General features: G+C 50.0%; 9 protein-coding genes across 9 annotated transcripts; 5 read left to right on the top strand and 4 right to left on the bottom strand.

Annotated features, from left to right (window-relative positions):
• Positions 1 to 2,606: 2,606 nt before the first annotated feature.
• On the top strand, positions 2,607 to 3,026 carry VTN00DRAFT_3120 (uncharacterized protein; the record flags this gene model as incomplete). The annotated part of the gene is made up of 1 exon (XM_069429403.1): positions 2,607 to 3,026. One exon carries the CDS (start codon positions 2,607 to 2,609, stop codon positions 3,024 to 3,026), a length of 420 nt encoding a protein of 139 aa, XP_069283113.1.
• A 609-nt stretch (positions 3,027 to 3,635) lies between these two features.
• On the bottom strand, positions 3,636 to 4,884 carry VTN00DRAFT_3119 (uncharacterized protein; the record flags this gene model as incomplete). The annotated part of the gene is made up of 3 exons (XM_069429401.1): positions 3,636 to 4,436; positions 4,516 to 4,827; positions 4,882 to 4,884. The coding sequence occupies 3 exons, from the start codon at positions 4,882 to 4,884 to the stop codon at positions 3,636 to 3,638; spliced, it is 1,116 nt and encodes a 371-aa protein (XP_069283112.1).
• Positions 4,885 to 5,370: 486 nt separating this feature from the next.
• VTN00DRAFT_3118 (uncharacterized protein) lies at positions 5,371 to 6,741 on the top strand (the record flags this gene model as incomplete). Its single annotated transcript, XM_069429400.1, has 1 exon — positions 5,371 to 6,741. One exon carries the CDS (start codon positions 5,371 to 5,373, stop codon positions 6,739 to 6,741), a length of 1,371 nt encoding a protein of 456 aa, XP_069283111.1.
• A 543-nt stretch (positions 6,742 to 7,284) lies between these two features.
• VTN00DRAFT_3117 (uncharacterized protein) lies at positions 7,285 to 8,816 on the bottom strand (the record flags this gene model as incomplete). Its single annotated transcript, XM_069429399.1, has 3 exons — positions 7,285 to 8,235; positions 8,299 to 8,745; positions 8,808 to 8,816. 3 exons carry the CDS (start codon positions 8,814 to 8,816, stop codon positions 7,285 to 7,287), a joined length of 1,407 nt encoding a protein of 468 aa, XP_069283110.1.
• Positions 8,817 to 9,427: 611 nt separating this feature from the next.
• VTN00DRAFT_3116 (uncharacterized protein) lies at positions 9,428 to 12,265 on the top strand (the record flags this gene model as incomplete). Its single annotated transcript, XM_069429398.1, has 1 exon — positions 9,428 to 12,265. The coding sequence occupies one exon, from the start codon at positions 9,428 to 9,430 to the stop codon at positions 12,263 to 12,265; it is 2,838 nt and encodes a 945-aa protein (XP_069283109.1).
• Positions 12,266 to 13,821: 1,556 nt separating this feature from the next.
• VTN00DRAFT_3115 (uncharacterized protein) lies at positions 13,822 to 15,958 on the bottom strand (the record flags this gene model as incomplete). The annotated part of the gene is made up of 8 exons (XM_069429397.1): positions 13,822 to 13,856; positions 13,920 to 14,229; positions 14,305 to 14,500; positions 14,576 to 14,700; positions 14,765 to 14,804; positions 14,885 to 15,084; positions 15,145 to 15,188; positions 15,259 to 15,958. The coding sequence occupies 8 exons, from the start codon at positions 15,956 to 15,958 to the stop codon at positions 13,822 to 13,824; spliced, it is 1,650 nt and encodes a 549-aa protein (XP_069283108.1).
• Positions 15,959 to 18,374: 2,416 nt separating this feature from the next.
• VTN00DRAFT_3114 (uncharacterized protein) lies at positions 18,375 to 19,658 on the top strand (the record flags this gene model as incomplete). Its single annotated transcript, XM_069429396.1, has 1 exon — positions 18,375 to 19,658. One exon carries the CDS (start codon positions 18,375 to 18,377, stop codon positions 19,656 to 19,658), a length of 1,284 nt encoding a protein of 427 aa, XP_069283107.1.
• Positions 19,659 to 20,162: 504 nt separating this feature from the next.
• Positions 20,163 to 20,657, bottom strand: VTN00DRAFT_3113 (uncharacterized protein; the record flags this gene model as incomplete). The annotated part of the gene is made up of 3 exons (XM_069429395.1): positions 20,163 to 20,336; positions 20,404 to 20,453; positions 20,513 to 20,657. 3 exons carry the CDS (start codon positions 20,655 to 20,657, stop codon positions 20,163 to 20,165), a joined length of 369 nt encoding a protein of 122 aa, XP_069283106.1.
• Positions 20,658 to 21,254: 597 nt separating this feature from the next.
• On the top strand, positions 21,255 to 22,426 carry VTN00DRAFT_3112 (uncharacterized protein; the record flags this gene model as incomplete). Its single annotated transcript, XM_069429394.1, has 5 exons — positions 21,255 to 21,273; positions 21,340 to 21,578; positions 21,648 to 21,963; positions 22,023 to 22,119; positions 22,219 to 22,426. 5 exons carry the CDS (start codon positions 21,255 to 21,257, stop codon positions 22,424 to 22,426), a joined length of 879 nt encoding a protein of 292 aa, XP_069283105.1.
• Between the last annotated feature and the right edge of the window lie 727 nt (positions 22,427 to 23,153).

Below are 23,153 nucleotides of genomic sequence, written 5' to 3'. Positions count from 1 at the left end.
ATTTATTGTATCCAAATCCAGCCCAAAACATCTGCTTTACGCCTTTTCCACAGTGTATAGCATGGACATCATGCTCAATAGTTTGTTGAGATGGACTGGTAAATGTGTATAAGGTACATGCACCTTTACCATGCTCTACCATACATTCATCAGTCCATTTAACATGCTTCCAATCCTCAGGTGTAAAATGAGCATACTGACAAGCCCAGGCAAGACATTTATCTGCATTTTCTTCGGTGATTTCAGGTCGTTTCTTTTGCTTCCATTTTTTCATATGAAGATTGTGAAAAAGGCGGCGTACAGTAGATTTAGAAGGTGGATTATCTATTGCAGCCTGTAGCTCACACATTTTTATATGTGGATCCTGAATAGCAAGCTCATGAAGGGCTGTCTGCTGTTCTGGAGACAGAACTTTAGGCCTTCCACTGTGAGGCTTTAAAGCATGGTCTTTTCAATCATTTTGGCTGATTATCGTATAGCGAACAGTGGATATGGGAATTTGAGGATATTTCTGATGAATTTTGTGATAGCCCCATCCAACCAAATGAAGCTTGCATATGCGAGCTCGCAGGGTAGGGGTCAAATCCTTTGATTTAGCCATAGAAAAAGTATAGAGAATTAGAAGAATTGAAGCCAAAGGCGCACCCGCGTTATTTTGCCTGGCAGAATTATGAGCGGTGAAATTAGCGCGATTTTGCGTGTTAAAAACTTTTGAACCCCCACTGTACCGGCACCGTCAACTTCGAAGCTCGGCCTGACCCGAAAAAAGCTCGGCATGACTAGAACTAACAATCTTTTTTGTGTACTCACTCTAGTTTCTAGTCAGACCGAGCTTTTTTTCGGGTCATACCGAGCTGGGACCGGTACTCCTACACCGGTTTTCGAGTCGGTCGGAGCTGTTCTTCTAGCCATGCCGAGCTCGCTAGGCGCTGGATTTCAAAAATCCAAAATTGACTGATGATGTCAAAGCCGGAAGTGCTAGGGATGTCGATTTTTCTTTTTCTAGTGCCCACTGTAGATCTAGCATCCCGGGGCTTTGCTTTTAGTATTGTACTTTACCTCAGCTGTATGTGTATGCAGCACCAAAATTCCATGTGCACTTGAGCCGTTCTAAGTTATCAACGATGAGGTAGCATTCCTTTTTATCATTCACGCAACCTGCTTACTATAAAGCTGTCCACGAGCACTGACAAAACTTTTGTTACATTCACATGTTGCATCTGCATCTCTGCAGAGTGACTTGGTGGATCTTTTTTTTATACTCATGCGGTCTTGAAGCACTACGAGAGGGTAATCAAACATTATGACAGGCAACAGAATCTAAGTGAACACAGAGAAGTGCAGCCCAGATTACAATTTACCGGAAAAGGTAACTTGGATAGAGACGTAACCTACTGTCATTCACCCTGCCCTCGCCGTCAAGATGGCCCGAGAAGGGAGGATAGGTCCAGTCGGAGGGACGAAGTTTTGTGGTCTGGAACTGCGGGGCGTAGATGTGACTACAAATTGGTCGATTCAAGTCCACAGATACTCGGCGTAAATGCACCGATTTTAGTGCTTTATCCGCAGCCAAAGGATGGCTGAGGTCGAGGTCTCCTCTGGAGACTCTAGATATTATGTCAGGCACAGCGAACGTTAGTAATCTGAATGCATTAGGACGAGAGAATTGATTGTTCCCATCTATCCTAGCTAACTGACTGCTGATTTATATCGTTGACTTTGGGATCCTACTCCTTCAAGATCAGTTTCCGAATATGGCAACATCAGACCCCGAAAAATATGATCTATCAATGCAATGTACAAGGGTATTGCAAGGATTATAAACCAATGAAAACAAGCGAGTAGAGACTACAATAGGTTGCCGGAACTTTCTTTAAGCAACCTACCTTACTGCTTTTGCTTATTGTGGCCTGGGCTGACTTCGCTTAGAATCTGTTACCTATTATGGTGTCTGGGTATCCTCTAATAGCTTCAAATAACATCGTTGGCCCTCTCTAATCTGATATTGAGTCAGCATTGAGATTTTCCAGTACCGTTCTCCTTTTCCTCCAGTTTATCTGCGAATATGAAGTAGCAATCTATACCAAAGCTGCTAGGCAGGGAATACTGGGTAATGGAGGCGAAAAAAAGTTTTGGTTTTTGGTAAACTACAGCATGGCAGTGTGCGATTCCTCTATTGGAGGGATTTCAAAACTCCAAAGGCTCCGCATCACACTATACTATTCTGGCTGACGGATTATTAAGGATACATGTTATACAACCCTCGCTTACAAGAGACCGATTCAAATCACTACGTACTTGAATTGGCATCATGCAGTCATCGCTTGACGCTGTCAGCTGACTGCTGGTATACCACATCGAGAGGACTGAATCGGTCAAGTGATAGCTGCATCGTTCTACCTGCACTATTGGACGGTTTTTTTTTCTCAGGTTCATGATAGACGCATTTATAGGACTAAGGATATGTATATATATCCCATCATCCACCCACCTTGAATAGGAGGTATGTATCAAGGGACATAAACAAAAAAGTATTTCCTGCCTCATCAATCGAAGTCTCAATCAATCAAGGATACAAAGCAGCCACTATTCTTCTTCAAACCAAAATGCGCCCCCTCAACAACACCAAACTCATCACCACCACCGCTCTCCTCTCTCTTTTCACAACCACCTCCTGGGCCCTCAGCTGCCGCACCAACGGCTTCCACATCCAACTCGACGACCTCCACAACCTTATCAACGACATCAACACCAACAACGTCAACCCGCCGGAACAGGACCCGAACTTCGTTCCGCTGGACCACCTGTCCCAGGACACCTGGACGCTGGGCGGCGCCTCGGTCTGCGTCTCCAACGACTTCGTCTTCGAGAACACCCACTTCAAGATGAGCGACGTGGCGTTCGCGGCGAACGTCATCACCAACGCGTGTGGGGATGCGGGCGGGCAGACGAATATCCAGGGGGACTCCGGGTTGACGCTCGTGGTATGGATTCAGCCGGCTGGGGTGTCGTGCGGTGGTTCCTGAAGGGGTACATACGGACTATGGAGGGGGAGAAAGAGGAGGAAACATGGTTCTAGGTTCTCTGCTCCTTTTCGGCGAGGGAGATCTCTATAGACGAAACGGTCATTTAATGCCCATCTCTATGAGTCAAACATGGCTGTCTGTATGTGTGTGTGAATAAGTTGGAGATTTTGAGCTTACCATTTGTTTCATCTCGACCGAATTGCTGAAGAGCAGAAAAAGTACATTCATTTGTTTCCCATCATGTATGTAGCTAGTTGGACTCTTCTAGTTTGTTTTCAATTAATATAACCACTGTTCATGCGATTGTGCCACTCTCCTCTACTGAACCACATGGCCAACGGCCTTCAGGACGCTATTTCGGGGAGGCATGTAGAGGTGATCAGCGAAGAAAAGACAGCAAAGCAAAATCCGTAATTACCTATTCAACGCAAACGCCGGGCCTAACCTCGCTGTGCTCCGTAAAAAAGTAAATACAAACGGTCCATTCTAGTAGTTCCCTATCGTCCAGCTAGCACATGAAGAAGAAAATCGAGAGACAAAGCAGGTAGTCATGAAAAAGATAAAAAAGAGTCTTGAAAGACAGATAGATGTCTCGGATTCCAGCAGGTTTTATTTTCCCTCGGACGCAGGCGTACTCGTGCCTCCACCACCCTTCTTCTTCCCCCGCAGCGTCTGTCCAGCGCCTTGGAATCGGGGCTTCTCCTCCTCGTCGATGACTCGGCCGTGCTCGTCCCGCTTCTTCACGGGCTTGATGGCGTATCCGAAGAACAGTTGACCCGGAGGCAATCGCAGTGGCTGTGGGCCGTTCGTTCTCCGGGCCGGAGGAGGGTGCTGGGGGTTGACTGTGCCTGGGACAGGAGTCGTCGGCTGGGGCGTCGGGGCCTTGGTGCCTTTCTTTGCATTCAGACGCTGTCCCCCGAGACGGAAATTAGATGATACGGCCTTAGCCCCAGTAGCAGCGTCTGTTGATTCCGGCGCGATGGCCGCGTAGTTGATGGCTTGCGCCATGGTGCCTTGAGGGTGCAGCAGGCCGCCTGCGGGAACCACGCCGCCGGCAACGCTGCGAGGTGTGGTGGTACCGCTCGGGCGCTGGGGTTCTTCGTATCCGACGGGCGGCGCGAAGTCGACCTCCAGATCCGTCTCCAGGACGGAAATGGCGTTCTTCTCGTTTACGGGTTTCGTCTCCAGCACGGCCATCTCATATATCTGATCGTTGTAGGAGAAGGTGAAGATGTCTCCCTTGGTGAGGCAGGAGAAATTACGGAATGCATTTTCCAGCACCGCTTTGGGGTCGCTGATGTCGAGGAAGGAGGTCGAACAGGGTTGGAGCTTGATGAACTGGCCTGGAGGGAGGTCTGTCGATTTGACCTGGACCAGGTCTCCTGGTTCGAGAAGAAGTGTTTGCATCAACTGTCACCCGATGCCGTCAGTACCGACGCCGTAATCGTACTTAAACAAGGATTGAAAGATGACACAGAGACCTACTCACCCAGAAAGGTAGATAGATCTTCCCCTCCTCCGCAATAAACTCCAACACTCCCGCATGTGTCATCCTCTCCTTTGCCCCGTTATGCAGCTCGAATAGCATGGGATACGTGATGTGCAGCCGGGTCAACTTGTCCAGAGCACTTGGCGGCATAATGACCTTTCCTCCATGGTTCACATTCTCTCTCTCCGGGCCGGGCATCATGGCGACAGGATAGCAGCGGTAGTACTCGTCGAAGCGTCGTGCCCCATGGCGGAGAATGGCAGAGCTCAGGACGCCCTCCATGGGGTCCTCCTCCCAGTAATCGGGACGGAACTAGAGATCATATCAACAGATAGCTCACTCGGTAGAAAGCGCATGTTATCTCACCATCTTGACAGATATGTAGCTGCAGGTACAGGTACTTTGGATGTGGGGAGGTCTAGGCAGTCGAGGCACTTGAAGTCGGAATAAGAAAAGAAGGCAGAACCTCAGCGCGCCCGTGATATGTAACTGCAAGCAGTGAATATTCCGACGACCGCCCGGGGTCTCGTCGTAACAAAGGATACAAGGAGACGGGGGCCCTGGGGTTGTTGATGGCCTCGGACGCTGTGGTGAAGCTCTCCGGACGCGCTGCTCGAGTGACGCAAGTCGCCCGCCCCACGATTTTCCGAGCCGACCCCGGACTCCAGCCGGAGAGGACAAAAGAAGACATCGACGCCCAACAAAGACATCAACAGGCATTCAAAGCACCATTATTCACGACGGGGCTGCTTGCAGCGGCAGCGGCAGCTACCATTTCCTGGAGCTCAGTCTCCTTTCCTTCTTGATGACCCCGCTCTTATTACCTAGAACTCAGACGACACGAATTAGCCACCCATGTCCGTCCCTCTCGCGCGCCCAAAACGGGCAGGCGAGGAATTCGCCCGCACACACCACCTTGACGACGACGACGTCGACGGGCCATCGTCCACCAAGAAACCCCGGTTTGACCTACGAAACCCATCAGCATTAGCCCCGGACGCTCTCGAAGAGGATGCCATCCTGGAACTGGACGAGATCGGCCGGCGCGGGCAGCAGGTTCGCCGCAACGCAGTCAACATCGACGGATACGAGTCCGACAGTGACAACGAGGGCTTCGATGCGCGGGCAGAAGCCAAAGCACGGCGTAACCAACAAAAAGACGCCGCGGGGGACGATGATGACATGTTTGCGGAGTTAGAGGAGGATTTCAAAGCCGACCAGGATGACGAGGCGGCGCGGAAGGACAAGAAGACGGTCCGGTTCCTGCGCGACGACGAGATCGAGGGCCAGGTCGCCTCATCGCGGGGAGGACGGTCCGTCCGGGCGGATCTGAGCAAGAAGGGCGAGGACGCGCTGAGGGAGATGGAGGAGGAAGACGACGACAGCGAGAGCGACGTCGCGGATGAGGAACGTGCACGGATCGGGGACGATATCGACAAGGAGCTCGGTGCGGGTGCGAAGAAGACACACGCCCCGCTGCTCGATGCGTTCAATATGCGTGCTGAGCAGGAGGAAGGCCGGTTCGATGAGGCAGGGAACTACGTCCGGAAGGCGGCCGATCCGGACGCCATCCACGATACCTGGCTAGAAGGCATCTCAAAGAAGGACATGAAGCGCGCTAAGGAAGCCGCCGCGAAACGGGACGCTGCCCGCAGGGAGCGGGATAAGGAGGATGACAAGATCCTGACCGCGGACGTGCTGCGGACGCTCATCACTCACATGGAGCGTGGAGAAACGGTCCTGGAAGCTCTGGCGAGATTAGGCAAGGGCATGCAGAAGAAGCCCAAATGGCAGACGAAACAGAAGAACAAGAAACGTAACGGCGAGATGGACGTCGATCTGCCCGAGGCCGACCCAGCCGAGGCTGCCCGCAAACAGGCCATCGAAGCCGTCACCGGCGCGGCCGATATCCTCCTTACACGCGGCCAGCCAGACATTTACGAGGCCGAGCGTGAGCTGCTCACAAGACAGTACCGCCGCGAGACCGGCGAGGAATGGGTTGATCCCGCACCGGCGGAATCCGCCAACGGGACCACCGCCGCCGCGCAGGGCCCGACGATGTGGGAGTTTCGCTGGTCGGACGCCCGCGACGGCGGGGCGACACATGGTCCGTATGACAGCGCCATGATGGAGTCGTGGCGGCAAGCTGGCTATTTCGGGGAGGGCGTCGAGTTCCGGAGGGTTGGCGATGCGAACGGTTGGACTCGTGTGGCTAACTTTGCATAAATTCATGGAGTTTTTACTTTTTCTTGTTCCTTGGATTTTTTTTGTTGTTGTTGTTGTTGGGTCTGTCTGAAATGTGAATGAATCGGGCATTTTGTGTGGTTCTGCGTTTGTCTACTTGTACTATATTATTTTCTACTCTAATAACCCCTTTTGTTTTCATTTTAACGAAAAAGGGAAGGACATGTCAGGTGCGAACATTAGAGATATCATATCAGATCAAATTAGATCATGTCATGATCACTTCTTGTTTATTATTTATTTATGCACCCGAGCTGAGCTTCTATGTGGAATGAACTGTAATTCTAACGCAGATAGTTTATCAAACGCACAGAAAACTAGCTCTGAACAAGCGCCGGCCATATCGTACATACATCATGGTATGGTGTAAAGGAAACAATAAAACGAAGAAGATAAATGCAACTTTTCATTAAAATAGATCCACTGCTGCGCCCTCGAAAAACCCCTCTTTCTTGGAAAGCAAGGTCCCACCAAAAAAAGAGTCAAACACACTAGAAAGTAAGGTGAGAAAAGAAAGAAAACATGTTACGAGATCTCCATGGCATCACCGTTGGCGTAAGAGAAGCTCACATCGCCCTCATCGCCGATGAGGCGCTTCTCATACTCGTTGACGAAATTCACGCTGCGCACCGGGTCGTAGAAGAGTCGGTAGCTCCGCTGGACATCGTCGATGCTGACTTCCTTCGCCTTCCGCTTCTGGCAGAGCAGGTGGGAGGTCGTGATGATGTTGCTGGCGTACCGCAAGCCCGACTCCTGTCCGATCTTGGTCAGAAGGGCCAGCGCGTCAGGCGACAGGTCGATCTCCTCCTCCTGGGCACGGATCGCCAGGATCTGTCTGATCTCGTCGCTGGCGTAGGGCTGCGTGCTGACGATGACGACCCGGTCCAGGAAGTCGAGAGGAAGGCCGTGCGGGGAGCGATACGACGTTCCTCGGATGCGTGTGTGGCCGCGGTTGCTGGCCATGATGACGATGGGTGCAAGCTCCGCCTCCAGCGCGCGGTTGATGTAGGAGAAGCACTCGATGTCAAGCATGTGGACCTCATCGATGAAGAGGACACCAGGGATGATCTCAGCCTTGCCCTCCTCCTTCCACTCTGCCACCTTAGTGTTGATCTGGTCGCGCACCTCGCTCCTGATCTCACCCGTGTCGCCGGAGAAGAGGGCGAGGAAGCCCTGCGTGCGCGAGTTGATCACGTCAATCTCGTGCAGGCTGACAGTGTGTACGATCTCCTTGCGAACTTGCAGTTCACCGTCGGGGCACTGGACGAACTTGGTATCGGCTCCCATGGCGTCGTAGTCGCGCGATCGGGCGTAGGAACGGCCGAGCTTGGTGATCTTGCCAGACGACTTGTCGATGGAGATGACGTCTCCCGCCATCACGCGCTCCTTGGTCATCGAATCGATCATCTTGGTTCCCATGTCGTAGATCGTCTCCATGTCCGTGGTCTTGATCGTAAGCTTTCCTTGTTTGTTTCCCTGTGGCAGTCAGCACCAGTACATCCCATATCGACAGCAAGAGTTGAATAGAGGTGAACATACTCCAGTGACACTCCGGTCGATCTGAATCTCCACAACCTCTCCTTCGATGATCTCACTCTCTTCCTTGATCCTGACACCGATGGACTTCCGGAAGGCCTGCGTGAGAGCCTCCGTCTTGGACATCTCCAGCGAAAAGATCTCCGACGAGGCTAGCATCGTGAAGGGAACATCGGAACCCAGCGACTGTGCCATACCCATCGCGATGGCCGTCTTACCGGTGCTGGGAGGGCCTGCGATCAGGACGGCGCGACCGGCGATTTTCCCTTCCTTCACCATCTGCAGGATCACGGCGGCCGCTTTTCGGGCCTTTTCCTGCCCAACAAGGCCCTGAGCCGAGGCTCGGGGCTGCAGAGAGTCCGCGTCGACACCCAGGCCTCTGATGTGAGAGTGGGCAGCGATGAGGTTGAGCCCTCTGAGCTCCTTGGTCTCTGCGACGGTAGAAATTGGCTGTTTGGACAGCACGGTCAGTCAAGAGCCACTTGCGCAACGAAGGGACTGATAACACTCACAGCAGCCATGGTAATCGATGATACGAGACGGTTTCCTGACCCTTTGCTTCGTCAACCAAGAGTCTCTGGTGCAAGCTCAGCTCACCAGCAACGGGGCGTTGGAGCAAAGCTGCAGGTGAAGTGAAGACGAGCTGCGGCGCGGAGCCCGAGCCACATCCGCCTTTTTTACCGCCAGGCAGAATCCCGGATTTTCGCCGTTGCGGGACAAGCTCTCCTGAAGCAAAACATCTCGCGTTGACTGCACTGCGTCGCTGGCGGCCTTCGATCTGTGCTGGAGAGACGCGTCTCACCCTTCGGTTGCTACGGTCAACAGTCTTTGTTTGGGCTGTTCCTGACATCTAAAAGTCTCTTTTTCGCGCGCGGTCCATCTTGTATGTACTGTACACGACATACCTCCGCCCCCGCCGCCTCTATCTGCTGCATCAGTACTCACCTGCTATGCTATGTTTCCTGTCAGACATGATTCTTTCAGTGACTCCGTGTTAATTCTGAGTTCGTGCATGTCACTTTGATTGAGTGCTTCACTCTTCGCTCACGGACGTTCTCTACAGTCTTGGCTTACCGCTGTTCTACTAGCCTCCGGGAGGACCAGTCCTCCGCGTCTGAGGCCTACAACGAGGATGGATCGAGGAGGATTTCGATTTAATACTCCATATAAAAAAATTCCCCCCTCACGCGACCCGCGGCTCGCGAATCGTTCCAGCAGGCCGTTTGATCCCAAACAGCCTCCTCGTGATGTCTCCCGTGGCCCCGAGAATCCGGCAAACCGATGGTCGTTGTCGACCTCTTCGGTTCCGACCGATTCGCAGGATCATGTTTCCGGTGCCAAGTTTGTGCAATCGATTGGTGACCTAACGAGCCATATCATCTCTTCCGCCGCAGCTGCATCTGAGCAGGAGAAGTTGAAGAAGAAGATCGAATCTACGGAGGGGAGCCTGAAGAAAGCCAGAGCCCATGAAAACTTTCCGTCCACCATTGCTTCTTGCGAACAGCGGAGGAAAGATGAAGACACGAACATGGCACGTCTGGAGGAGAAGCTACGGGAGCACAACTTGCTACGCCAGGAGTTGGAAAAGGGCGTGGCGGCGTTCATCAATGCCAACGCATCACAGCAAAAAGACTCGGAGCTGGAGGATAAGCTCCTTAGATTACAGGCTGACGTCGAGAAAGCCTGCAGAGGAGCTGACAATGCGAAGGGGGAGGCTTTCGGTGCAAGAAACGAGGTGGAGAGATTGAAAGCAGAGAAAGAGTCCAGCAAGCAGCTCGCGGAGAAGATCATCTCTTTGCAAGCGCGAATTGACATGCTAGAGAAGTCCACATCCAATAATTCTGACTCCTGGGCTGCCCACTCTAAAGATATCAAGGCATATCAAGAACGCATTGAGCAACTGAGTGAGACGGTAGCCAAGCATACTGATTCCGCAGCTGCGAATGAAGAGGTGTTCAAGGAGATACAAAAGCATTTTGGCTATCTAGACACGAAATGTTCAAAATTAACCTCTGATTTAGAGGCCGTCTCTGGCATCCGTGCTGATCATCAACATCTTGCAGAGCAACTTGCGGAACTCAAAGCTGCAAGCAAACAACACGAGAGCACAGCAGAGAAAATTCACAACCTAGGGGAGCAACTGAATGTTCTGCAGAAGTCTTCGGCTTCTACAGAGGCGGTAAAAAATGTTATCAACACCATAAATGCTTCCCAAGCGAAGTTGGAGGATATTAGCAAGCGCCTCTTTAGCTTGGAAGAGATTTCCAAGTCTTCTCATTCCAATGATGCTAGAACAAATCAAACACCGTCAGAGCTCCAAGGGCTAAAACTTCTGGATACTAAGGTAGAGACCTTGAATGGCCTCGAGTCAAGATTGAAAAAGCTGGAAGAAAATACGGCCAATATTCCGTCTAAAACCAATCCGTTGCAGCTTGATGAACAAAATTCGAAAGCTCTGAGATCGGAAGTGGATAACTTGAGACGGCAATTAGCCGAGATGCAGAGTCTCCAGACTATGAAAGACGACATGCAATTCTCTGCCGTCGAGGAGGTCCAAGAGGCCTTAAAAAGGAACAATGAATCCCTTGAAAAATTGAGGAGTGAGCAAAATGACATCTCTATCCGCTTGGCTAACCTGCAGGAGTCACCCTCCGGGGAGATCCAGCGCCAAGTTGCAGCGTTTGCTGAGTCCCTTGAGAATACGAAGCGGATAATCGAGAGTAAACAAAAGACCGTGGAGATCGGCCTTCATTCCCTGGAGACACGCTACAATAACCTCTCCACGGAGCCTATCGTGCGACACATGGTTGTCGCCATGCAAGAAATATACCCGTCCCCGACTGCCCTAATGGAACAGCTCACGTCGCTGAGGACACAAGTGGACAAGTGCCGGGACATTCCTCTGCTCTCAGCGCGTCTTGATTCAATCATGCATGGTCAGAATACGCTTGCAGATCAGGTGCAGAAGGACCGGACCTCGTATTCTACGGAACTCCATCGCCTGAGGGACGAGTTTACCGGTTTCGGACAGAAGTTTGGGGCCCTGTGCCAACGATACAACAACGATATACCACGCTCAGGGCAGGAGATTCAGGAAATGCGAGGACGTGTCATCGCCTTGATTGAGAGGTTTAACGACCTTGCTACCAGGGTCGATCGCGATATCAAAAACAGGGAGGATTCGAGACAGGCGCTGATGCAAGAGATGAGCCAAGAGCGCGACCGTTTGAATAATGAAATCAAGTCGTTGAGCGCGGAAGTCGCAGAGGTGAAAACTGCAGCTGCCGACATCTCGAAAGCTCTAGATGAGAAGATCGGTTCAGCGGTCGATTCAGAAAAGACGGTCAACACGGACTCGCTGCTCGAACGTATCCGCGCGTTGGAAGAATCCACGACAGGCCAGCTCCAATCCCTGGTCAAGACCTTCGAGGAGATGAAGGAGAGCACTCAAAAGGAAATCTCGCAAGCAATTTCCCGACTGGAAAGCCTAGAAAAGTTGAAGGACAGCCTGGTCCGTTTGCCGCTCGAGAAGTCGATTGATGTTCGCGCCGCTGCACGTTCGCGTTCCCCGTCCGCACTCTCTTCTGCGTCCGTGGCTTCTCCAACCATCAAGGTCGAGCCGCCGCCACATTCCGGAAGCCAAAGCGCCTTCGCCTCGGGGGAATCCACCACCAGCGAAGCTGCGGGCGGTGAAAGCGATAAGAACCCGCAGCAGTTCTTGACTGCGCATGCCTCCGCGGAAAAACCGGACAAGAAACGCAGAAGGTCCACATTCGCTGGGGAGGACGAGCAGCAGCAGCAGCAGCAGCATGTAGGATCGGGGAACCCATCCGGTACAAACTCCCCGGCCGTCTCCACGAGCGAGGAACTGCTGCGGCAATTCGGTGCGGCCGGGGGCAGCACGAGCTCCAAGAAACGGAAGAAGAAGAAAAACCGCTTCTCTTCCGGGGAGGTTATCCAGATTGATTAGGAATTTACGTTTCTGGAATTCCATCAATAGATCTAATCCCAACCTGGTATGATGTATTCCAGTGGAGACGAAGTACAGTACATACGTTTATTTCATTACCTAGGTAATCTTTTACGTCTAGATGGACCAGGGATGGGGATGGGATTGCGAGCTTTGGCGCGGAAACGAATGAATTTCTTGTTGATAATGAACTTGGTTTGTCGATCTCGGGTAAATATTCACAGGTGTAATTAATATGGGGAGCAACAGTGACGGGGAGGTACCTGCTTCCTATTTTTTCTCTTCTCAGTGAATAATAATACCCTGTATGGATGATTTTTTTGTTATTTTTCTTTATTATTTTCGGCTCTTTCTTTCTTGGAATGGGTCCTTACATTGTCTTCTTTTTCATTCCTCCTGGATTTGTGAAGACGAATGAGTACCCATTACTGGCGAGAAACCTGGACTCGGGTATGTAAATCAATTAAGGGAATTAACCATATGGTTTTTGGCTTATGTATATATGAAGTGATGCAATATGTTGTGTCGTGATACTCTGCCAGTGCAGGACCTACCTTAGTATAATGTATTAGTATCAAGGTGAATTATCCTACCTACAAAAAGCCAGGTAAGTGAATTCACACAATTGAATATATCAATGTTCCAGATACTTACACATGGTACATATTAGACTATTGATTAAATTAACAATAGCTATAACTGTACTAAGCTGTGATAATGGTTCCCATCTAACAGATGTACACCAGAATAATAACAGAGCCCCCTAAGCTTATGGCTTTCTTTTCTCTTTCTTTTCTCTTTCTTTTCTCTTTCTTTTCTCTTTCTTTTCTTCTTTCTTTTCTCTTTCTTTTCTCTTTCTTTTCTCTTTCTTTTCTCTTTCTTTTCTCTTAGCTACATCTACATCTATATCTTGTTGAGCACCTGCTATATAGGTATTCAGTCTTCAAGCAAGTAGAGCACAATACTCATACTCACCAGGGAGGGAGTGGCTTATATCTACCGAACGAAACAGACAGCCCACATGCAGGGTGGGATGGATTTTGCACAGTTTTACCGGCAGCACTACTGCAGATTGGTATAATATTTCTATTTCGGTGTTGAAATTTATATCGCTCTTTGTTGTGATGGGGTCATATTGGGATATTCAATTTAGTGTGTCTTCACTGGCTGGTAAATCTCGGCTTTATTTTTGTGAACTCTGGTAAAACCGGGGCTATATCTCGCTATGGGAGAGCAATCTTGGTAGCTGATTCACTGATCTGGAGGACCGCAGAAAGAAAAGTCTAATATACAGAAGGTGTTTAGCATTTGTCTGTTTATCCTATCTATTTATCTGCCTTTATAGGCTGGGCGAGATGCGGGGTACTGATGAATGCCATGGCTAGGAGCCTAGGTGTGTAAAATGTAAATAACATTCTGGTGGCCCTATGTTCTCCGTCTATTTCAAACCTCTATAGGATCTATTAGGGGTTATATTACATGCAAATTATACATTGGCCGCTCCCCCCCCCCTTGCCACATAACTTCTTTGGATATGATACTGTGTAGATATGTACCTACGCGACATCCTCTCGCAAGAAGTTAATGACGGCTAGATAATAAATTGTTAGTCTTTGCTTAAGTTAATGCATATGTTGGATGTTTTTGAACATACCTTTCCTAAACGCCTCCGGATTCTCCGAAATGAGCCAATGCCCCGCCTCAACGTCCTCGATCCGTGCCCGCGGGAAGAACTTCTTGATCGCGGGCACCGATTCGTCGGGGACGTAGCGGCTCCGCGTGCCGCGGATGAAGAGCGTCGGTCCGTCGTACTGCACGTCGTCCGTCTCCGCGCGGTACGGGAAGTCGGCCATGGCGTCGAGCGAGTTGGCCAGCGTCGAGAGCGGGACGCGGAAGACGAGCCTCGACTCGTGGTCCCGGTGGCGGATCAGGTTGGTGAGGAGGAATTGGCGGACGGGGAGGGCCTTGGTTGTTTTGTGTTAGTTTTGTATGTTTGGTTTTTCTCTTTGGAAAAGGGGATAGGGATTGGTCTGGTTTACCGGTTCATATTCTTGGAGAATTTTGTCCGCATCGCTCTGCTTCGACACCTTTGCCTCTTCGATGGCCTTCATGCCCCGGACGTACTTGGCGAAGTCGCTCCGGAGGGGAGCATTGATGGGGGAGTTGTCGACGGGGATCAGGGCGGAGACGAGGTCTGGATTACGTAGGGCGACTGTCATGACGGTTTTGGCGCCCCTTTCATTTTGTCAGAGGAGCTCTCTCTAACCCTTTATCTAGTACTTCGGATGGTTAAGTAGATAGGGGGTATACATGGAATGCCCAATCAGGACTGGCCGGTGGATTTTATGCGTGTCGATGAATTTCTCCACGTCCTCGGCCATCACGGTGTAGTTGTGTTCTGTGGCGTGGGGTGAGAGGCCATGGTTGCGGAGGTCCTGTTCAGTCATATATGAGCTACTCCGCTATATATCATAACCCGCTTGTCAATGGTAAACAGACCACTGTGAAGATCTGACAGTTCAGATCACGTGCAAGAACCCTGTTGTGGTGTTAGGTTGAATGTTATATACATGTATAGACGTATATGCCACAGGTTCCAGTGGGAGATCAAAAACGTACTTACTGATGCTCCGGTTGTTCGTTTTGGAGCCGAACAGGCCATGGAGGAATACGATCGGATTACCCTCCGGGCCGGCTTTGGCTTTGGCATCGGGCTCAAAGACCTGGTACGAAAGCTCGAGGCGGAGCGCTCGGGACGTTGAAAACGCCCGGCGGGTCGAGAGAGTTCTCAATGGCGTGAACAGTCGCATAATATCGGCCTACCTATTTTCTTCGAAGACCTGAGATCGTCGCTGTCGTCACCGCCGATGATCTCAGACCGAGGGAGTGGGAGAGCACGTGATGGGGAGATCGGAGCGGGAGGCTTAGTCAGCGTGTCAGTGGATAAACCCATATTACCGCTTTAGGATATATAGATTCAAATCAGCACATACCGGTTGCATTGGGGATGTACGGGCCAACCGGATCACCCAGGCACTCTGCCACAGTCACGAGTGTCAGATTGTTGCTCTGTGCGTAGTTCAGCGCCCACGGGACAAGCTCGTTGACGGTCGACGGCAGGGGTTCGTGCATGAGGATGATATGCCCGTTGCCGCTCGTTCCTGCATTGACGATGCGTGCCTCGCTGTCGGCGGGCGACAAACCGGCCCAATCGCCTGAGTCAATATCCCAGATCACAATGCGGTATCCCAGATCCCGCAGCGTGGGGACGGCCACGCCCCCCACAGATCCAAACGGCGGCCGCATGTACGTCGGCCGCACGCCTAGGATCATCTCCAGGGCCTGCTCCACAGGCAGCATCTCGTTACGGATCTGCTCTGCAGTCAGTGTGGATAGATCTGGGTGCGTCCAGGTGTGCGAGCTGATCTGGTGCCCGGACGCGAAAGTGAAACGTAGCGCTTCCGCTTGGCTGTAGATGCAGTTGTACAGAGTCCCTGTGACGAAGAAGGTCGCTTTGGCGCCAGCTGCGTTGAGCCGTTGGACAAGCTGTTGCTCATAGATGTATGGCCCGTCGTCGAATGTCAGGGCCATGACCCCGGGCCGCGAGCACTGCGTGATGACGGTGCCCGCGGGTGGGACTGCTTGGGCGGCTGTCAGAGCAGCTCCCAGGAGGAAGACAATATTGGAAAGCATGGTGAATGTGTTAAAGCCAATTGCTATTGTTCTGTTTTCAATAGAAATATGAGTGTATATCTCGCAGAGATCTGTTCCAGACGAAGATGATCTGTGTCCATCCATACCCCAGATATCGATCTCTTATATAGCATCAGGTACGTCGTACAGACTAGAAGGGAAGACGACATACCCCGCAAAATTAATATTCGAAAACATGACACGCAATACACCGGGGAAAACTGATCGGAGAAATGCAGAAATCGTATGATCAAATCCGCCTATGGAGTCTGTGCGGCGCGGATAAATCAATCCAATTTGCCCAGGTCTAGAACCATATTAGGTCCTAGAAAGACCTATTTTGGATATGTTAGCTTATGGTAGCACAGAGGAGTAAATGTAACCACGATATACCGGAGAAGCCATGTCCTGCTGCCGCGAGTTATGCAGGAAGAAATCCGGGGAAAGCAAGGATTCGAAATAGTGCAGACTGGATTTGTGGAAAGATTGACCTCAGAAAGTTAAATAAATTTCCATATGTAGTAAATGCTGCCAATTTGGCATTTGATCTGGATGAGAAATAGTAACAGGTAGTAGTTAATTCTCCACTAATTACGAGGTCTTTGGTGTGTCATGTGATATTACCGCTAGTGATTTATATACTACCTTCTAGTACTGACCCATGTTATCTTTTCCCCACCCGTATCCCTCTTTAGTTAGTATTAAGTCTGGATAATTTAATAATATTACAGTATTTACTTACATAGATGATTTGTCCCTCAGTGTTTCGTATTATTCCGCCTGCAATTGGTGAGGTTGTCCTGAGGTTGAGCACTTTGTCACATCTCTAGAATAGGATAGTTGAACACATTACTAAAGTAGCTGACGAGAGCAATTGAAAAGATCACAGGTGAAGAAAGGTTGAAGAGCTGATAATGGGCCCAGTGCAGACGCAGAGCATCCTCATATGCTAGCCATGTAAGCATGCCCTTTTCGAGTTCTGTACAACCAGATGCGTAAGCTATATGACTTCAAAGCTATTTCAATTGGGAGGAATGGGATATACCTCTTTTCGCAGAGGAGTGTCGTCTAATATGACCTGGTTTGGAAATGTGTTGCTGGAGAAGGACGGAAGAAAGAATACTTAACAAAGCTCGAACATTATAGCTCTTGACAATCACTATCAGCCGGAGCAAGTGCTAGTTCTAAAATAAAGGAAAATAAAGGCTTTAGCCGGAATGAATGACCTTTGCCTTTCTGTGAGCTCCAAGGGTGGTTTCACATGTTACTACAGACGCGTCACCCACATGACAGGAGGACCCCCGACAGCCAACATCCCATTCCTACCTCATTCAGTAAGGCAAGGCGCTTGCACCTGACCTTCTGTGCGGGAGAAACATTCCGGGTTGAAATCCTGAGGGTGGGGTGACCCTCAGGATAGAAAAGCCCTGCCCGCCAAAAGCAAGGCGGGGTTTTTGTAGCACTTCCCCCCATCCCATTGAGAGCGGGCAGAGGGTGTGAGCTTTTTTGGATGCCATTTCTAGGAAGTTGTTAATTTCTAGTTGGTGTTCCTGCAGTCAATGCCAAAGGAGTCTGTATAACCTGCTACATGTCTCTGTATCCCTCCTCGGAAAAGTGGTTGTGGGTACTGGACTTGCCCATCTGAAGCGGTATGGATGTTCAGCAAAGTACCCTGTTTTTATTATTTCATTTGGAATATTATCTACTTCGACTCCGCCGGTGTTGTGTACGTGTAGGACATGTTGTAAAGTGTTGCCACGCGTCTGGACTTCTAGCGTGGGTTTTCCTTTTAGCAGGAGCGGAGATGACCCGCCGAAGACTGAAGATCTTGGTGACTGTGGAAGCTCTCTCAGTTAAAAGTGAAAACAGACCCTCCCGTGAGAGGTCCACGAGTGATTCCAGCGGAGTAGATGGGAATAAGTTCTGTAGGACAGTTTCATGCTGACAATGCTTGCCAGAGAGCTAATTAATATCTCTTATCTATATTGCCTCTTGACTATCAAAGGGTCCCGAATGCCAATCTAATGGTAGCTTTAATCTGCATATCTGATGTTAGGTAAGCGGACAATGCTTCTCAAAAAAGCATACAATTCACTTCTTCCCCAAGTACTCATACATACTCAACCTTTCCATATGCAAGTGAATAGATATTAGTAAACCGCTATCGGCGTCTTCACTGCTCCTGAATTGACTCACCTTTATATAGAGGCCGAGATGTCGACAGAGACTGGTCATGGGAACTCACAATTTCCTCGAATACAAACGAGTTATATGCTACTTTACTCACGGCCTACTAAACAGAGGCTAGATTCAAGTTCGTATCGGTAGCTCCTTCCAGATCGTCAAGTTTGAATCGTAACTATTACTGTGCACACTTCTATTGCTTCAAAACATCTCTCCGTTTATACCTCCCACAATGACCACTCTGGAAGACGTGCTTAATATTCAAAAGACCTCAAGCATTCTAGCCAGTCCTGCTATCAAGCCCTGCTCAGGTGCTGATGGAGACGCCACTGCAACTGCCACTCCCTCCACGCTGACCATCGCCCTCCAGAACCAGACATCGTCACACTCCGTCTATGCCTATGTTACCGGGCTTGCCATCAGCAATAATAATGCCCTTTTCCTTCTCCGATCTGATGGGAAAACCGCCTATTATCCTCAATCTCCATCTTCTACCCTCTCCCCTCTCAGTGTGGATTGTACCTTCCCTCTTGGGGCCCCAGGAAAGACCATCATAATCACCATACCACACTTGGCGGGCGGTAGAATCTGGTTCTCGCGAGACGGCAAGTTGGAGTTCTTCTTGAATCCTGGACCAGAACTTGTCGAACCTTCCGTTTTGAACCCGTCCCACCCGAATTACAACGTTTGTTGGGACTTTTGTGAATTCACGTTCGACAGCAAGCAGCTGTATGCCACCATTTCCTATGTTGACTTTGTCAGCATCCCAATTTCTCTGGCCCTCACAAACACATCTGGTGTTGATCAACACGCTGCCGGACTGCCTGCCAACGGCATAGACACCATCTGCTCCAGCTTAGTTGCTCAGAATGAGAAAGATGGAGCCGGTTGGGACAAGCTCATTGTCACTGCCAACGGACGCAATCTGAGGGCACTAAGTCCAGATACGGCCATTGCCGTGAACAAGTCTTTGTTCGCAGGCTACTATCAACACTATGTTGACCAAGTATGGTCCAAATACAGCAGTAATCCTCTACACATTGATACCCAGACATCCTATGGCACGGTTATCGGCAAGGTTTCCGACAACCTTTTGAAATTCGATGGAGTCGGGTCATTTTCGCGACCATCAACGGCAGATATATTCAGCTGCAGCACCGGTTCATTCAAACAGACCGACAACATAACAATGAATAACGTGACTGCACGACTGGCGGCAGCCTTCAATCGATCGACTCTCTTGCTGAGCACTGCCCAGCCGGACAACGATGTCGTGTCTGAGTACTACCGGCACCCCATTACGAATCACTATGCGAGGATATGTCATGCTACTACTCTTGATGGACGCGGATACGGGTTCCCATATGATGACGTTCGGCCCACAGGCGGTGTTGATCAGTCTGGAGCTGTCTATGATCCTAACCCATTGATTCTTACGGTTGCTGTTGGGGGTTCAATTGCTAGTTCCCACGATGAATCGGCAACATCGCACGCAGGAGATTCTTGTGGTTGTTGAGCTTTCATATGTTCAACTCAGAGGAAAAGGCCTCATGGCATGCGGTGATTATTACATGGGAGACTGCTGAGGACTGATGTCGAAGCCACTACAAAGCCTACAGCTGGTTCTGGGGCCCTGGTAGCTCGTAAATTGGATGTTAGCCTTGTCTTGTGTACAGTCGGCTGTGGGAGGCAGCACCTTTTCATGTACTGTACGGTATTAATACCTTTAATTCAGCATTCTTCCACTCCCATATGGTGTTTAAACTGATCTTCTAGATAAATCTCAAAGATCTTTGATTTGTAGTCAGTAGTTGCTAAAATGGTGCTCTTTCGTAGGTTTATTTCCAGCCTAACTTGATAACACCTTGCATGTAAGCTCGTGTGTCCGAATCAGTAAATCTAAACGGCAGAATCATGCCGATAAGATATGAAGGCAACGGTCTTGGAAATAATGCCAGCATTGTTCCAGTTTTATTCTCGCATATTGCACCAATTTTGCTTTCCATCAACTCTATATGGCTCAACTATCCAGCAGCGGCGGCACCTTTTCCACCAGATACTCAACGATCGCGTCTGGTCCCTTCTCCACTTGCAGACCGTGCGGGATAGCGTGCGTCTTGATGCCTGGCCTTAGTGTCCTAGCTATCGATTGAATCTCAGCCGCTTGCTCGGCCGTCCACATTGATGCGCAGAACTATTTTCGTTGTGGTCGTGTCAGCCGTATGTGAAAACTTCCATTATTAAGAGTGCTTTCAACTTACCAGCAGATCCGGTTGGATTTCCTTGACCTTGGGTTCGACTTCTTCAATTTCTATAAAGTATATATATATTAACAAGACCCCACGTTTATGAATAAAGGACGGCTCTCACTCTCGCAATTTGCAGCGTGGATGATGGTGTATTTATCCCTAAGCGCCTCGGTTACTCGACCGATTAGTCGAAATGCTCGCTCGGGCGCCGTGTTGACGGTGACGAGCCGGAAGGGTCCTTTGGGTGTCGTGGTCGTGTCTGACATGGTGTGTATATATATATATCACACTTGCTGCGTTATCGCGATGGTGGTCTGTAAGTGAAGTTCGACAAGCAGAATCAAATAAAGCTCTCTGATATCAAGATGCGATGTCAAATGGTGTATTCTCTAGTTTTATGGCCTGTAAACAACTACCTAACACCATACATATACTTTCGGTAGAGTCGGGAGTCATCTTTACTTCCCCACACGGCACCGGGTTCAGCGTGGGACCGACGTTCGCTCGACAGGCTGCGGATATGCTCTCTCCCGCCACGTAGGCTCGACCAACAGTCATTGCTGCAAGCTATAACTAAATGCAGATTAACCTGCATCGTATGCGTGGACGTTGGCCTCCCACATTCGTGCCGACACCGGCATTCGGGGAGGAGCCGATAGAGTGGGGAGCGGGGAGATCGTGACGAGGTACAGTATGCCGTATGCTGCACTTGCATTCCAAGGTTCTTAGGGAGTACATAATTTACAGAAAAGAGTTTAACTATTGCGAAACTGTATGGTTTTATACTGGTTCAACGGTGCTTCTTTTTCTACAACCCCGCACGCTACAGAAACAGTGATAGGATAAAGTCATAATCGTCTACAATGTCTGCTTCATTCACGCGTGAGTCCTCCAAATATGCCAAGTCTGACAGAGTATACGTATGTAAAAATCTGACATAAAACTCAGGCCTCGTCCGTTTTATTCCAAAATCGGATCCGAATGCTGTCCTGATCGGGGGGCCCGTCGACACGTCTCTTGACGTCGGTCTAGCTGTCTACGAGGGACGTGAGGTCACTGTGCAGGTCTTCTCCGGATCCTCGGTATGCGCGCCGGGCGAGAAGACGGAGAGGGTCGAGACCGTGGAAAGGCTGCTGTCGCCTCTGGCAGCCAGCGAAGTGGGTTCTATCAGATGTATCGGGTTGAATGTAAGTCAGACATTTTCCATCACTCCTTTCCTGGAAATAGACCTGATTCTAAAGTGTGAAATCCCATAGTACGTCTCCCACGCAAAAGAAATGAGCCTCGCCCTCCCAACCGTCCCCCCTCTGTTCCTCAAGCCGGCAACATCCCTCGCAGACCCGTGGCCCGCACCCTCCATCCTGCCAAAGATCACCCAGCGTGACGGCACGGGCGATTACGAGTCCGAGTTGGCGATCATCATCGGCCGCGACGCGAAGAACGTCGCTGAGGAGGACGCGCTGGACTACGTCCTGGGATACACAGCCGCGAACGACATCTCTAGCCGCACGTCCCAGATGGCGCAGAGCCAGTGGTGCTTTTCGAAGGGGTTTGATGGGTCGTGTCCGTTGGGTATGTTTGCCGTCTCATCTTTGATTACAGTGGTTGGGATAGTGCTGATTTGTATATAGGGCCGGTGATAGTATCGACATCGCTAATTCCGGAGTTGTCGAAGCTCCATATCCGAGGTCTTAAGAATGGAAAGGTCATGCAGGATTGCGGGTTAGGGTAAGTGCTGTGCTACATATAGCTAGCGATCTATCTATCTATCTCCGGTACATATACTGGAGTACCCTACCACAGCGAAGCTAACAACTGCCGTACCAGAGATATGATCTTCGACGTCCCCCAGCTTGTAAGCTTTCTCTCACAGGGAACGACTTTGCCGACTGGGACCGTCATCTTGACAGGGACTCCTCCAGGGGTTGGGGCCGCAAGGAACCCGAAGGAGTTCTTGAAGGCAGGAGATGAGTTTGCGGTCGAGCTACTCCCACATGTTGGGACGTTGATTACGAGGTTTGAGAATGAGGAGTGATATTGTAGACATTGTATCTAGACATGGAGGTCAGTATAGCTATTTATAGTATAGATATTCCAAGTCTATGTCCTGTCCAAGTTTCAATTTTACTTTCCGTTTTGGACTAGAGTTCTATAATGTTTTTCTCGCAGAATTCGCATATAGGGAGGTATACAAATTCTATGAACATCTCTGCACATCTTAAATGATCGGACCAGTTAGGATTGGAAGACTTTCAGATTAACATGCCCCAAAACCTGAGCGGTCAAAACAACTATTACGAAATGCAGTCTTCCCAACCTCCCGCAGAACGTCCCCGTAGTCGCCCACGTTTAGTGTTGTTCGAACCCAAATATGATGGCTAGGCTCTGGATCCAGTAGCAAAACAGGTCATTAACCTTGGTACGTTTCCTGTTTCGGCGACATTGTTGTAACCGGTTGTGATCTCCATGCGGCGTGGGATCCCCACAACGTCCCACTAACCCCACATTCCCCACGACTTCCACGCCTCACAGTCTCGGTCTCGGTGTCGTTCCATCCTTTCATAACAGAATAATACAGTAGGCCACCATATTCTTCGTCACTCCCTCCCCTGCTATCTGTCTTGGCGGATTGCTATTCTGAAAACATGTGATTTTTGAATCTCTTGGAGGGTACCCAGGCACTATGATAAGGTGGGGGAGGGGGTTGCCGAAAGATATGATTCAGCAGTGTAGATATCCTCTTTCGTCGACCATGAAATTAA

Source organism: Thermoascus crustaceus (assembly GCF_041956765.1).
Source record: "Thermoascus crustaceus strain CBS 181.67 unplaced genomic scaffold VTN00scaffold_12, whole genome shotgun sequence".
Taxonomy (NCBI): domain Eukaryota; kingdom Fungi; phylum Ascomycota; class Eurotiomycetes; order Eurotiales; family Thermoascaceae; genus Thermoascus; species Thermoascus crustaceus.
This window is presented reverse-complemented; position numbering and strand designations above follow the sequence as displayed.